Source organism: Dipodomys merriami, unplaced genomic scaffold, assembly GCF_024711535.1.
Source record: "Dipodomys merriami isolate MVZ:Mamm:240054 unplaced genomic scaffold, mDipMer1.0.p SCAF_11, whole genome shotgun sequence".
In the NCBI taxonomy this organism is placed as follows: domain Eukaryota; kingdom Metazoa; phylum Chordata; class Mammalia; order Rodentia; family Heteromyidae; genus Dipodomys; species Dipodomys merriami.
In genome coordinates this window covers 17,519,858-17,533,900 of record NW_027202382.1, presented here as the reverse complement: position 1 = coordinate 17,533,900, position 14,043 = coordinate 17,519,858, and the positions used below count along the sequence as shown (strand labels likewise).

Below are 14,043 nucleotides of genomic sequence, written 5' to 3'. Positions count from 1 at the left end.
AGCCCTAGCCCTGTCACGTCACTTCTAATAGCTGCTAGCTGCTCGCTATTGACAGGACCTTTGCACACCCCAATTCACCTCCAAAACAGTTGCCAACTTCCTTCTCGGTCACATTGATTCCTGTTCTTACTCAGACTGCCTAATTCTACAACTCCAGAGTATCCCTCGCCTCCTACAGAGATCTAATCAGGTGGATTGATTTGACTGGCTGATTAATCTACATATTTCTCCATATTTTGCAACAGACTCTAAACTACACCAGGTGTTTAAAATACTGAGAATCATTGGGCTGAAACAGCTGTGCTGCCTGGGGTTAACTATATGAGTAAAGCAGAACCCAATTCAGAATGAATGGTCATAGTTTAGGAAAACAAAACGAGCTTAACCAAGGAGAAACAGCCAATTTACTTCTAAGCGGGAACTTTTCATACCAGCTAATCTAATATTTTCTTCATCTTGACTCTGCAAATACCTTATACAAGTTTTCTCCTTTCTCCTGGTACACCCTTGGTAGAGCCATGAACCATAAGTGACTAGCACTGCCAGTTCATGAATCCCTATTTTCTCAAGTAAACCCATTAACATTGCCATGTGCCCAAGTTCATCCTCAAACACGGGGCCTGGTGTGTGTGTGTGTGTGCGTGCGTGTGTGTGCGTGTGCGTGTGTGTGTGTGTGTGTGTGTGTGTGTATGTGTGTGTGTGTGTGTGTGTGTGTGTCTGCAGAACTAAGACCCTGCCAAGAAGTAGTGCTGGGTATGGGGGAAACCTCCCACTAACGGGACGAATTCTCACTGTGGAGCTTGATTTTCTCCACTTTTGAATCTTCTGAACCTGGCACTTCCTTGAAATGAAGTTGTGCTGAATAGAGCAGTTCGTTGATCCCGTTGATCCCTGAAATGATAAAGAAAACAGAAAAAAAAGGATGGGGCAACATTGATAAGTATTCCCCCTTCCCCAACATCTCCCCTATCTCAAAAGCAATCTTGCTGCCTGCCACCATGGAATGCTTATCTTGAAAAAATACAATTCTGGTGAAAACATCTCTTCCCACACATAGATGAAATGGGCTGTCCTTTAACTGTTCCCACCCCACCCCTCCTCTTCTGATCAGCCTCCACAGCCCCTCAATGGATTCAGTGTTGGTGGCCTCCTGACTGGAACTGGTTTGGAGGAGTTAATGGGCATGGTATGGCCACTTACTCAACTGAAGGAGAGTGCCTGTCCCCAAGCACCTGGTACTTTCTGTCCATTCTGCTCGGCTTGGAATGCCGTGATATGCTGTAGGATGAAGGTGCATCAGTAATCTTCAGTTTGGGGTCAGACCTGTGGGAGCCCTGCCTGGGGGTATGCCAGGCCTCCTATGATACAGCTGTGGAGGTGAGCCCTAGGAGATACTTCAACATTCCTCCATGGTTCTGAAAACCTGCTTACCTTGGAGGGAAGACTTTACTGCTAAAGCCCAGCCAAGGCCACAGGGAGAGGTTAAGGAGCACAGGTACTCAGGCCCAGACATTTTCATCTTCCCTTGCCATGGTAAGAGCCCAAAGAAAATCATGGTGACCCACAGATAACCAAGGTAAGTAAAAATAAGATACGCCCAGTTCAACAAGAATTTCACATACACAATAAACAATTTTGAAGGTTAAGTATGCCTGATGAAATATTTAGAACAAACTCATGCAAAAAATAGCTGTTACTGGTCTGAAGTTAAAATTGAACTGGGCCGGGTGTTGGTGGCTTACATATATGACCTTAGCTACTCAGAAGACTGAGATCTAAATATGGTGGTTTGAAGCCAGCATGGGCAGGAAGGTCCATGAGACTCTTGTTTCCAATTAACCAGCAAAAAGCCAAAAACTGGAGCTGTGGATTAAGTGGTAGAATGCTTGCCCTGAGTGGCTAAAGCACAAGGACTTGAGTTCAAGCCTACTGATGAGCATGTGCACGTGTACACACACCAATCACAAAAAAAAAAAACCCAACAACAAGAAACCCTGGACCTTTTCTTATTTGGCAGCTCTAATGACATGAGCTTTATTTATAAGCTTTTATAAGTTCTGAGAGACTGAACATCAAAACCGATGATGGCGAGATCACCTACAACCCCTAGTTGCCTGGAGCACCAACCAACCTTCTGTGGGCCAGGTTGCTGGAGGACAGATTTCTATCTCTAGTAATAGTTCAAGAAAGTAAACAATATCTGTTACTGTAAAAGGGCCAAATTCTCTTAAGTATTGACTCCATTTCTAACCTAGTACCCACTAGAGAAAGTCAAATAATGCACCTTAACCAACCATGCTGCATGTATGGCTTCCAGTGGGCTAGCCTCCAGTTTTCCCAGACCCACACCCTCCATCCATCCATACCTGCTGAGTGAGGTCTTTTCTGCTTACTGCCAAGTGGCTTCCCACTGCCCTGACTGCCCTGAATCCATCAAATGCACTTAATTGGCAAACTCCTTACTATAGCATCTCTTTGCTATAGTCTTTGCTTTTCTCACTTTGTTGGCCTTTGTTTCTCTCTACATCACAAATGACACAGTGTTTAGAGAGACTTTCTTTGAGTAAAGTTAAAAGCAAAGCCTATTCTCTTATTCTTTTTTTTTCCTTCTCTCATTCTCAAAATCATAAATCAAGCCATGTCACCCAGGGTTTATGAAAGATCCAGAAAACTGGCTCAGCCATGTGGCTGTCATCTACCTTCAATAAAATATATGAATGGAAGCTGGTGGCCAGAGCTTCAGGTGTAATGATCCCTATGCCTGTGCTGTCATATCAGAAGCCATGGACACACTTCCAATTTCCAGACACTTCCTCAAGTGGGAGGGATATGGGAGCTGCCTCCCTCTACAAGATGGGTTCTGGCTAAGACTAAGGTGTGAACATGGGAATATACTGTGGTCAGAGTCGGGGAGAGTGAGTCATCTCTGGCCCTTAGAGGTACAGGCTTTGTGTGAGAAGACGGAGATCCTGTGTAAGACTTGCATACCTACCTCCCTTCTGAGGTGCCACTGGCACTATGCAAAGACTTCTTCATAGCATTTTCTCCCCGGCAAGGAAATCGCTTTGAGTCTTTGGGTGACAAGTACCAGGGCAAGAACGGAGAACAGCAGATAAGGATGGGCAACCATTAGCACCAGCTTCCCTATCACCAGGTACCCCAAGACTCACAGGCCCGCCTGGTGCTGCTAGTTGTCTGGTCTTTGTCACACAGGTACCCTGATTTTATCTTAGGAATTCTGAAAAAACCAAAGGAAAGAAAATAAGCTTTTCCTCAGTGATCACAGGAACAACTTGGGACAGGTTTGTAGCAGCATTCTTGTACGTAGATGTCAACATGGGCTCAGGAGTTCATGTGAGGAACCGAAGCTCTGAGAGGGAAAGTTCCTGGCCTGAAGTCATAGGGTTCCAGGAACCCACTGTTCAGGTCCCCAAAGCCAACCTCCAAAGACGCGGGATCACAGTATAGGATACTCACTGCAGAATCTTCTTGATCACCTCCACAGCAGGGTCGTCAAGCAGGGACTTCCCCATGCGACTTGGCTGTGCAAAAGACTCAGGACTGACCAGGCCTATCTTGGCCTCTTCCTCAAGGGCCTCTGAGGATACCATAATATCACTCTCTACCTCCAAATCATTCATGAAGTTGTCCTGTGGTCCACAGAGAAGGGTTGAGTGTGTAGGACCCAGGTCAAGTCCTGGGGAGGCAGCCAGCTGGCTCATCCTCCACAGCCACAGGCAAGCTGCCTGGCCTTCTGCAACCTCTCTTGTCTCTCCTAGAAAATGGTAGAGGTCCTATCTTCCTCACAGAGCTGTTCATTTGTCCTTTCCTCTACTCATTCATGCCCTTAGAAATGCTTCCTGTGTGTCCACAGTTAGAGAGAGGCCACATGACATAGTTTAAGCAGGAGAGATAGACCTCAATGCACAAATAAATGTTTGGCCACAATCGGGAGCAGTGTTTTGAAGGAAAAGTTCTAGTATCTCTGAGAAATCCGATGAGAGATCTGATGTGAGATCCACAGGTTTGGTTGCAGAGGTGCCTGTGTGGAGTTTTTAATCAAACTGATGAGATAATGAATGAAAGAAAGGATGAGTGACAGTTATTTGTAGTCTTTTTGCCCGGTGTTTGGCCACAGGGCCTGTGAGAGGGCGTGGCAGTCAGAAGCAGAAGGCACTAGGGGTTTGGACAAAATGGTGGACTGCAGATAAGAAGCAGGAGGCTGAGAGAGGTTGAGAAGGGAATGTCAGAAGAGGGAATGTCAGAAGGTAAGGGGTCTCCTAAGAGACAACCCCAATGTGGGATTCCAGCTTAGATCTCACCCCACAGCTTGTGACCTACCTGGGAACCCAGACAACAACTCACCCACCCTTCTGTACTGGCCCATTCTATTCATTACCATAAAGACATCTTGAGTCACAGACACCACATCCAGACTGCAGTTAAGGTACTTAATCCTCTGGTTCAGTTTTTCTTTCCAAGTTCGGACAAACCCAAGGAGGTCATCTGTGGTCACCTCCTGGAGGAAACATGGAGGAAGGATGCCCCAAGGAAGCTATCAGGTTCATGGGAAATGAAGGAACACGGCATGGGGGTGGGTGTGGGAAGGGGGAATGTCCAGTGAGGACAACTCTGGTTCCTCAAAGTTCCTTCACTTGTAGGAAAGGCCCTGGGGAGTGGGAAACACTGGTTGGCTTTCTCAGGCATCTGCCCTGTGGAAGTAGATCCTTCACTAACAAGGGCTTGGGGAAGGGGTCGGCTCCTGATTCTATCGGTTCAATTCTGGACAAACTTGCTTGACTCATTCTCCTCATCTCTAAGATGGGGACCTGGATGTTCCCTAGAGCTGCCTTAATGACATAATCATGTCACGGCAGGAAATGGATGGAAAGGAGATCACAATTGAAATAAGCCAGACTCAGCACAACAAATAACCAATGTTTTCTCTGATAGGCACAATCTGTCTTTAAAAAAATGATGGACACAGGTGTTAAAGGAGGACTACTTGGAAGCAGGAAGCAGCAGGAAAGAGTAGGGCAAAGAAAGAGAATATCCAGGAGATGAATATACCTCACATACTTCATGTATGAAATTAGACTAACAAAACCCATTAAAATTGTTTTGCAAAGATAAAGTAACAGAGTGATTTTGTTTAAAGTACATCATAAAAATATAAGAATAATGACATCCTTTTGTGCAATTAATATGAGCTAATAAAAAAACAAAGGAGATGTAGTCCTGGTAGAAAGGGTGTGAGAGAGTGAATAGGAAGGCCAATTGGGCATCTCCATAGCAACACCAAACAGGCATCCTTCCTGGACCAACACTCCATAGGTGCACAGGGATGCACCCTCATTACATATCTAGTGTATAACCACTGTCTCTTTACCATTGCTCCACAGACAGTAAGCCAGTCTCCTCCATCAAAATAGAACTGTGTAAACTCAAGCTTACCCTCCTTCCAGTTGGCCAGGAGGCTGAGCAAGCCCACCTGGCAATGACCTGACTAGAGAGAACTGAAGTGGGTGTTGGAGGGGAGGAAATAGGAGCCACTAAACATTTCAAATCTAGAGAGACAGAGCTTGCCCTAAAGGGCCCACAGAATCATAGCAGGTTAACCAGTTTGTCCCTGGCTCCCAAGAGCTGGGCTCATAAGGGAAAACAGGGAAGTCTTGGGCAAACACGTCAGTGAACTCAGCCAATATGAAGAAATGTGCATGAAGATACGTGACTGGGCTGGGAGTGTTGGTAGAGACTGAGGATAGCAGGTCATTCATTCTGCACTCTGTGCTCATGCATTTCTATAGAGTAGGCAGTAAAGATAACCATTTTCTTGGTGCTCACAACAATGGAATCATAATTCGACTCCAAAAAAGGGTAGAAAAGGGGAGGAGCATATTCCTTGCTTAGGACCCTGGGGCAGGGGCCTCTGGTTCTGGAAGACTCTGGGTGGGCCACCAAGGAAAGCTCCTGGCATGGCCAAGGGCACATGTGGTATGGGGGCAGAGCATGAGCTCATGGCAGAAAAGCAAACACAAGTGTAAATACACCAGCGAGTGAAATGCTCAAGAACTGGGGGATTCAGGCCCTTACCTCACTGAACTCTAGATGTGTGCCTGGGTTGGTTGAGGAAGGACACCATGGCTGATTTTTCTTTTCCTTCCATTGAGCAAAATGGGTTAAAGAAGGCTCAGAACCCTCTGCATGTGCCACACCCTGCTTGTGCTGTAGATACCTCAGTGTAAGTTTGTCTCAAGACATTTTGACTACACCCAAGAAGAACCAACGAAGAACTCACTGTCTTATCTCCCTTGGGGTTTCGACACATTTCGATCTTGTCTTGAAGCTGCTTCAGGGAAGAATTTAATCCTTCTGTTTGTGAATTGGATTTTGCCACCTAGAAAATCGAAAGAGCCAAGATTTTGTTTCTAGAATATAAAATGATAAAGAAGTTCAGCAAAACAGCTGAGAAATTAAGTATGAAAAAAATGAAATGGGGAGGCACAAGAAAAAACAAAACCCAAAAATCATAGCACTTGTGTGAGAGGAAAGCCATTCAAATGGGTACTTTTGAAAATCTTGGAAGGGTAGAGTTTATAAGCTCGGTACAGGTGGCTCACGCCCATAATCCCAGCTACTCAGGAGACTAAGATCTAAAGATCACAGTTGGAAGCCAGCCTGGGCCAGGATGCCTGTGAGATTCTTTTTTTTTTTTTTTGGTCCGGTCGTGGGGCCTGAACTCTGGGCCTGGGCGCTGTCCATCAGCTCTTCAGCTCAAGGCTAGCGCTCTACCACTTGAGCCACAGCGCTACTTCCAGCTTTTTTCTTTTTGCTTATGTGGTGCTGAGGAATCGAACCCAGGGCCTCTTGCATGCAAGGCAAGCACTCTACCACTGAGCTACCTTCCCAGCCTGACTGTGAGATTCTTATCTCCAAAAAATTACTCAGAAAAAGCTGGAAGTGGTAGAGCACTAGGCTTGAGCAAAAGAAGCTCTGGGACAGACCCTAGGCCCAGAGTTCAAGCTCCAGGACTGGCAAAAAGAAGACTAGAGTTTACAAAGCTGTGGAAATAGAAAGAGGCTAGTTCAAATATATCTCCATCTCCTCATGAATAGGAAAAGATATTAACAATAAATCTTAAACAGGAATTACAATTCTGAGGTAGAATAGTGGCTAATTTTTCCTTCATGTATTAGTTCTATATTTTTCATAATGGAAATGCACTTGCTAATACTTGCTAGTGAAAATACAACCCTTACATATGGTTGGCGCTAGCACTATGTGGGCAGGGTGTTCACATCATCCCTCCAGGACACTCTGCTCCCACTTCTCCTGGCTCTTATTTCTCCCTCAAGCCTCAGGAGGCCTCACTTTCCCATCCAGATTAAACCTTCTCCTCTACACTCCCACAGACCCCACACACTTGCTCCCCTTCTAGAAAGAGATGGCTTGCCCAACATGAATTTGCATTCTGGCTCCATCATTGAAGAGGTCTGTGACCATCACTAAGTCACTGATTAGTTACTCTCTGCCTCAGTTTATCTCTAGGAATTTTTTTGTTTGGTCACACCGGGGCTTGAATTCTACCACTGAGTCACACATCCAGTCCTGAGTTTATCTCTAAAATAAGAGTAAAACAACATTTCCCTGGTATAGCTCTTGTGAAGACTAACAGAGCTAGTTAAAGTAGTTTAGTCAGCATGGCACATGGTGTGCAATGAATCTGTGACTTGTGGGAGTTTCATTTGTCTGCTGGGCACCAGTGGCTCATGCCTATAATCCCAGCTATTCAGGAGGCTTAGATCTAAGGATTGTGGTTTGAAGGCAGCCCAAACAGGAAAGTCTGAGATTCTCACCTCCAGGTAACCACCAAAAAGCTGGAAATGGAGCTGTGGCTCAAGTGGTAGGGCACTACTCTTGAATAAAAAAAGCCCAGGAACAGCACCCCAAGCCCTGAGTTCTAGCCCCAGGACTGGCACACACACACAAGGTCTTATTTGTGTTCTGAGAAGAAAAGCAAGTCCCAGACAGCATGTTTGTGTCCCAGCAACTGATCTGTGTGATAGATATCTGCTAGATGGAAGATGGCTCTGTCATACCTGACACTTGATGTTTACTTGCAAATTTGTCATCAACCTCTGGATTTTCTCTATGAAAATAAGGTCCACAGACAAGTTATGGAATTTACTCTCAAATTTGTTGATGACTTCGTTGGCCTGTGAAGAAAGATTAAAAAGTAAAGTAGCAGGCAGTTAGGCAGGCAGAGAGCAGGAGCGAGGATCAAAGTTTAAGACTTCGGACTTAGGAAAAAGCAAAAAAAAATTTGAGGGACTTCTATTGCAATTAATAAAAAAAACCTGAACACCATGTGTACACCAATCATTCTAGCTGCATAGGAAGCATAAGTAGGAGGATCAAAGTCCAGGCCAGCTTGAGCAAAAAGTGAAACCTTGTCAGAAAAATAAAGCTATAAAAGCTAGAGGCATAGCTCAACAAGTAATCTGCCTTGCAAATGAAAGGCTGAATTCAAACCCCCGTGCTGAAATAAAAATCTGAAATGTCAGACCTCATGAAAGGAACCAGTTCAATCACTGCTTGGAGGAGGAGCATAGCCCTTCCCTAAGAAGTGACAGCCTGCAATGCACTCTCTCAGGGACCACCTGGAGGGTAGCTTTGGGGTCCCCACCTGGTCCAGGTACTCATTTTCCATCTTCTCCATGTGGACCATGATCAAACTTTCAACAAACTCTATCCGGGAAGCTTCTTTCTCCAGACGATGACACATAGACTCAATTTCTTCAGGGGAAAAGTCACCTCCTTCAGAAAACAACCTGATAATCATTGAGGAAAAATAAAAGCTACCAATCAGATGTGGAACGTTCCTACCCATCCCAAATCTTACTGAATTAGACCCAAAGAGCAAGAAGATAGAAAAACAAATGCAGGGAGTACCAGTATAAGAAACAAACGGTGGGATTTGCATGCATGTCAGAGTGGCTGGCAGTTCCAACCATGACAAATTCCAGGCAAAATTCAAAATAGGAAGTTTTCTGGAGTCACATAAGGACTTGGGGGTGGAGGGTGGGGAGGGACTGGAAAAGAGCTAGGAAAAGGGTGACATTGTTCAAAAAGAAATGTACTCATTACCTGACTTACGTAACTAACCTCTCTGTACATCACTTTTGTAACAAAATACATTAAAAAAAAGAATTCTGTCTGGGTACCAGTGGCTCATGCCTCAAATCCTAGCTATTCAGGAGGCTGAGATGTAAGGATTGTGGTTTGAAGTCATCCTAAGCAGGAAAGTCCATGAGACTCTTGTCTCCAATAAGCTACTCAGAAAAAGCTAGAATGGTGCTGTGGCTCAAGTGGTAGAGTGCTAGCCTTGTACACAAAAGGTCAGGGACAATGCTCAGGCCCCGGAGTTCAAGCCCAGGACTGGAAAAAAAAAAAACAGCAGTCTCAGATAAAAAAGTGAAAGCAGAGAGTCCCTTGGGATGTGGGGAGGTACCAAGGCTTTGCCCTGGAGACTTTGAGTCTGAGGCAAAGTGACTGTAGATGGACAGGGAAAAGCATGGAGCTGACTGATGAAGATGACACTTCCAGTTCAGAGTGAGTGAGAAATGAAGCTCACCAGGTACTAGGACCCTACTTTATCTAGATCAGAGGCTGAAGGAAAAAAGAAAGAACTTGCCAGGCATTAGTGACTCATGCCTGTAATCTTAGCTACTCAGGATGCTGCAATCTGAGGATTACAGTTTGAAGCCAGCCCAGGCAGGAAAGTCCATGAGACTCTTATCTCCAATTAACAACCTAAAAATTGGAAGTAGAGCTGTGGCTCAAAGTTGTAGAGCTGCTAACCTTGAACAAAAAAGCTCAGGAACAGTGCCCAGTTCAAGCCCCATGACAAAAAAAAGATAAAAAGAAATGTAGAAAGGAAGAAAGGAAAGAACTCTTTTCCCCTGAGAATTTTCAACCACAAATCAGACTTCATACACATTCTCCAATTGAATTCTTGTTCTCCTGAGTAACCTCAACAAACTTCAAGCAAAGAATTTTAATTAGTCTTGTGTATGTAATGCCCCAGCTGTCTAGCAGAAACAAATACTAATTCTAATTCTCTCTGCAAGGACTCCCTCATCAACCCAAGCCTCAAAGACTGTCAAGATGAAATCCTAAGAAACATAAATGTCTCATAGTAGAGGGAAAAAATCACTAGGAAACAGGATAATGAGAATGAGAACCAGAACATCAACAGAAAACAGAAACAACTCCCCAACACATACACAGATCCCAGACGTTAGAATTACCCAACATAAACTATAAACATAACAAAGGGTCAGATGTCTGAAGAACTAAAAGAGAAGCTTGACAATATGAGCAGGGAGCTGCTAATTTTGAGAAACAATCTAATCGAACTGCAGTCGTGAAAATTCAAAGCTAAATGAACAGATTTAAACATGGGGGGGGAGGGATAAAAAAGTTAAGGGAAAAACCAGGGTCACCTCCCACAGATGCCTGGATGCTTGCGCCTACCTGCAGCACTTGAGGTAGTCAATGTTGGTGTAACGCAGCTTGCCTAGACTCTCCTCCAAGTACTGCCGGAAACTGCGCAGGGACACCTGAATAACATCCACGTGGCTCAGCAGCTCCCGGTGTAATGTGTTGGTGAGAATGACCAGCCTGTGGGGACAGGAGAGATGGTGATGCAGCAGTGACATGAGAGCACTGAGTGATGTCCTGAGCTTTGCTGTGGGGCCACCAGAATCACTGCCCAGCTTCTCTGTGTGGCACAGGAATACTAGAATGGATGTTTCAAGTGCTAATGTGTCTGCTACAATGTGTCATTCTGGATCAGAAGCATGACCTGGGGCACCAATTTGGCCCAAGAACCTCAGGTCCTGCTGGATCCTCATTCTCCCTCTGACCCATCAACATGGATCCCCCTCCCCATGCTCTTCCCCAAAGAAAGCCTTGAAGATGTCCTCTTCACAACAAAGCCCATCTGAACCCAACTTGTCCCCACGTGCCTGGAGGCTGCCAAGGCCCCATTCCACACTCTGAAACCCCACCCCAAGTTTCTCTCATTAGAAAACGTGACCTGTCCTGCCTTCTTCCATCCCCAAATGGGTGTCTGTGTTGATGGCAAATGCACCCTCCTGTAGGAAGTCCTTCCTGATTCGAATTGAAGGGAAGTGGCTTTAATCCCATGGACATTTCAGGGTGCATCATCTGCACCCTCCCTCACTGACTGTGTCTGAACCCTCTTCTCTCCTTGGCTGCTCACCCTCCAAACTGGATGCTGTCCACAGAGTTTGGCTCTCTAATGCTTGAAAAGAGATTCAATTTTCCTTTGCAAGCAGCAGCCTGGCTGGATTTCTAGAGCCATCTGCCTGGTGGAGGGAGACTCCCTAGCCCCTTACTTTTGGCTCTTGGTGGCATTCAAGAAGATATGTTCCATGTCATAGATCTTACGGCGGAAGTACTTGCTCCTCATTGTTTGTTCTTCTTGGAACTGGCAGAACATCTGCCTCTCCTTCTTTAATGTCTCGGTGATTCCCATGCAGTGGCTGTCCAGCTGCTCTTGGTGAAGCAAGAGTTCAGCTGTAAGAGAGTGAGCAGAGCTGCGGTCTTCTGGAAGATCCTTTCCTAGATCAGTGCCCACCCATTGCCTTTCCCAGGCCAGCTCCAGAGAGTCAAGGTGCCTTGCCCTGCCCCTGCTGCTCTCACCAGGGCTAGGGCTAGGAATGAGCTCTGGCCTCAGAGAGGTCAATAAGAGTCTAACTCAGGGTTTCTCCATGGTCAGGAAGCTCTGCTGACCTGAGAGATATGTGCCTACTGCACAGGGAGCAAGACAAAGGAAACAGTCTCCCAGGGGCAACCTGAGAAAAGGGAGTATAGGTATAGGGTGTTGGAGTGTGTGGGAACCTAGTGGAGAGGACTTGGGCTAGGGGAGAACAACTTGTGTAAAGCTGGGCATCTGGATTTATTCCTCATCTATGGATACTCATGCAGAGAGTCTGAATTCCAGCTGAATAGGAAGAATAAGAGCCCTCCCACAGGCCTTGAGGGGAAGCAGCGAGTCCCCAGATCACCCGAAGGATTCTTGAGTGGTGGCAGTGCTGTGGCCTCAGCTTTGCCAAAATTCAGCTCCATTTCTCTGGCCTACATTTCTATGCTGTACAAGCCAGGGAACTGGAGCAGCAAAGGACATCAGCCCCTGCCCCTCCCCAGAAACTACTCCTCAGTGCATTGAAGAAACACATTCTCTAGGTGAGGACAGACATTTTTCAGATGTCAGTCAAATTACCCCAGGCTGTGAGCCTTGGGACTGGAAGCCTGATATCTGCTTGCGCATCCTCAAGACCTTCAGACCAGAGTGTGGATGGATCACCTGGAGGGGTTCTCCATTAGGTGGGCTATGCTGAAGTATAGAGTATGATCAGGGAAAAAAAACCCAGTGAGTCATGGAAGGAACTTACTAAAATTGTACCCTCCCAATAATGGAGCTTACCACCTAAAGGAGAAATGACATGTCTTTTTAAGTATGGCAAAAGATTAGGAATATTGGCCTCCACTCTTGGGTGTCATGTCTTGTACCTGGTGTTCATGATTCCATGATAGCACCTCTAAACTCCTTCTGTAGGTGACAGAAGAGTTAGAGGGGTCAGGTAACTGGCTTGAGTCACACAGCCAGAGAAGCTGAGCCTGAGAGCTCTGATTTCTGAGCTAGAGGCTTGCCTCCAGAGCAACCATAATGCAGGTGTGTTTCTGAAACCCAAGAGTTGTAACAGAATAACACTCTTCATTTCAGCCACTTAACACCCCTTCAATTTTTTTTAAATCTTGAATGCAGATTCTTAGTACTTTCTCTCTGCAAGTCAGAGAAGTAGAACATCTCATGCACTCAAGCACATTTCCAGATGAGGTAATCGTATGTTAAGTGTTGCGTGAAGCAAACTGAATCAGCTAACAAAACTAAGGGCACAGGACAGCAGGTTCTGAAGGGGGTTCTAGAGACAGGGTAGGCTTTCCCAGGCGGAGTCACACCTGCCCTGACATTATGGATGTCCTGTTCAATATGCTGTAATCTTGGTTCATGCAGGTGCAGACGCAGCTCTAGCTCAGAATCCAATTCATGAATTTTGGTGGCCACAATGATCCGGACACTGAGTGTACATTCGTCAAACCATTTCTCAAGGTGATCAAAGAAACCAACTCGAAGTCTGGGGAGAGATAAGTAACAGTCAGGGCCTCCTGCCCACAATGATGACCAGTAAGAGAGCTTTTCATATTTTGTACCTTCCTCCTTATTTTATTTCATTGTGTAGCTAGACCATCATACAGTTTTTTGGACCACTGCCAGGGCCACACTGGCTGAGATGAATAAACTTGTACATATGCCTAGGGTAGAGGCATTTCTATAGGATGAATTCCCTGAACTAGAGCTGATGGATCAGTTAAAATACACTTGTAGGTTTCACAGATAGAGACAAACTATTTCCATTGGAGAGCAACTTGCATTCTCATTTCCCCATAGCATCAGAATGTGTAGTCAAATGTTTTCATTTTACCAAGACTAAGCATATTTTCATGTGTATAATTCTACTTAACTTTTTATTCCTGCACAGTATCCACTGATGTCTTTTGCCTGTTTCTCTATTGTGAGGCTCGCTCATCTTAATAAAACAAAAAAAAAGAGAACCAAATATGAAGATGGCATAAAGCTGTAGCAATCATAAAGTGTGGGATAGTCATGCAGGAACAGACACACAGAGGAAACAATACAGCAAAAAGCCAGTGTCAAGGGGGTGAGGAAAGTTTCTCACTAAATGTCCCAGGAGTTCTAGACTTGCCTGGGATACACAGGCCAGCTGAGTGACATTGCAAGACCCTGTCTTAAAACAGTAACAAAAGCACACTAACAAAAAATATGGGAAACAGCTTTATTTTTCTTTCTTTTCTTTCCTTTTCTATTTTCTATGATGAATGTGTAAAATACCATACATGAAATATTCATTCCTAGTTTTGTATCTATAGCAC

At 45.2% G+C, this 14,043-nt stretch overlaps 1 protein-coding gene across 2 annotated transcripts in view; it reads right to left on the bottom strand.

Annotated features, from left to right (window-relative positions):
• Ccdc180 (coiled-coil domain containing 180) overlaps positions 1-14,043 on the bottom strand; it is a 45,069-nt gene that overhangs the window by 9,337 nt on the left and 21,689 nt on the right. Inside the window, exons 20-31 of one of the 2 annotated variants that reach the window (XM_070010186.1) lie at positions 13,051-13,226; positions 11,424-11,604; positions 10,537-10,683; positions 8,687-8,831; positions 8,100-8,216; positions 6,299-6,397; positions 4,400-4,519; positions 3,478-3,650; positions 3,171-3,238; positions 2,993-3,071; positions 1,201-1,278; positions 793-891 (exon numbers count right to left, since the gene is read on the bottom strand). In XM_070010186.1, coding sequence (XP_069866287.1) covers positions 793-891; positions 1,201-1,278; positions 2,993-3,071; positions 3,171-3,238; positions 3,478-3,650; positions 4,400-4,519; positions 6,299-6,397; positions 8,100-8,216; positions 8,687-8,831; positions 10,537-10,683; positions 11,424-11,604; positions 13,051-13,226 — 1,482 coding nt within the window. The remainder of the gene's footprint in view (positions 1-792; positions 892-1,200; positions 1,279-2,992; positions 3,072-3,170; positions 3,239-3,477; positions 3,651-4,399; positions 4,520-6,298; positions 6,398-8,099; positions 8,217-8,686; positions 8,832-10,536; positions 10,684-11,423; positions 11,605-13,050; positions 13,227-14,043) is intronic. The other variant, XM_070010197.1, reaches the window with a different exon arrangement.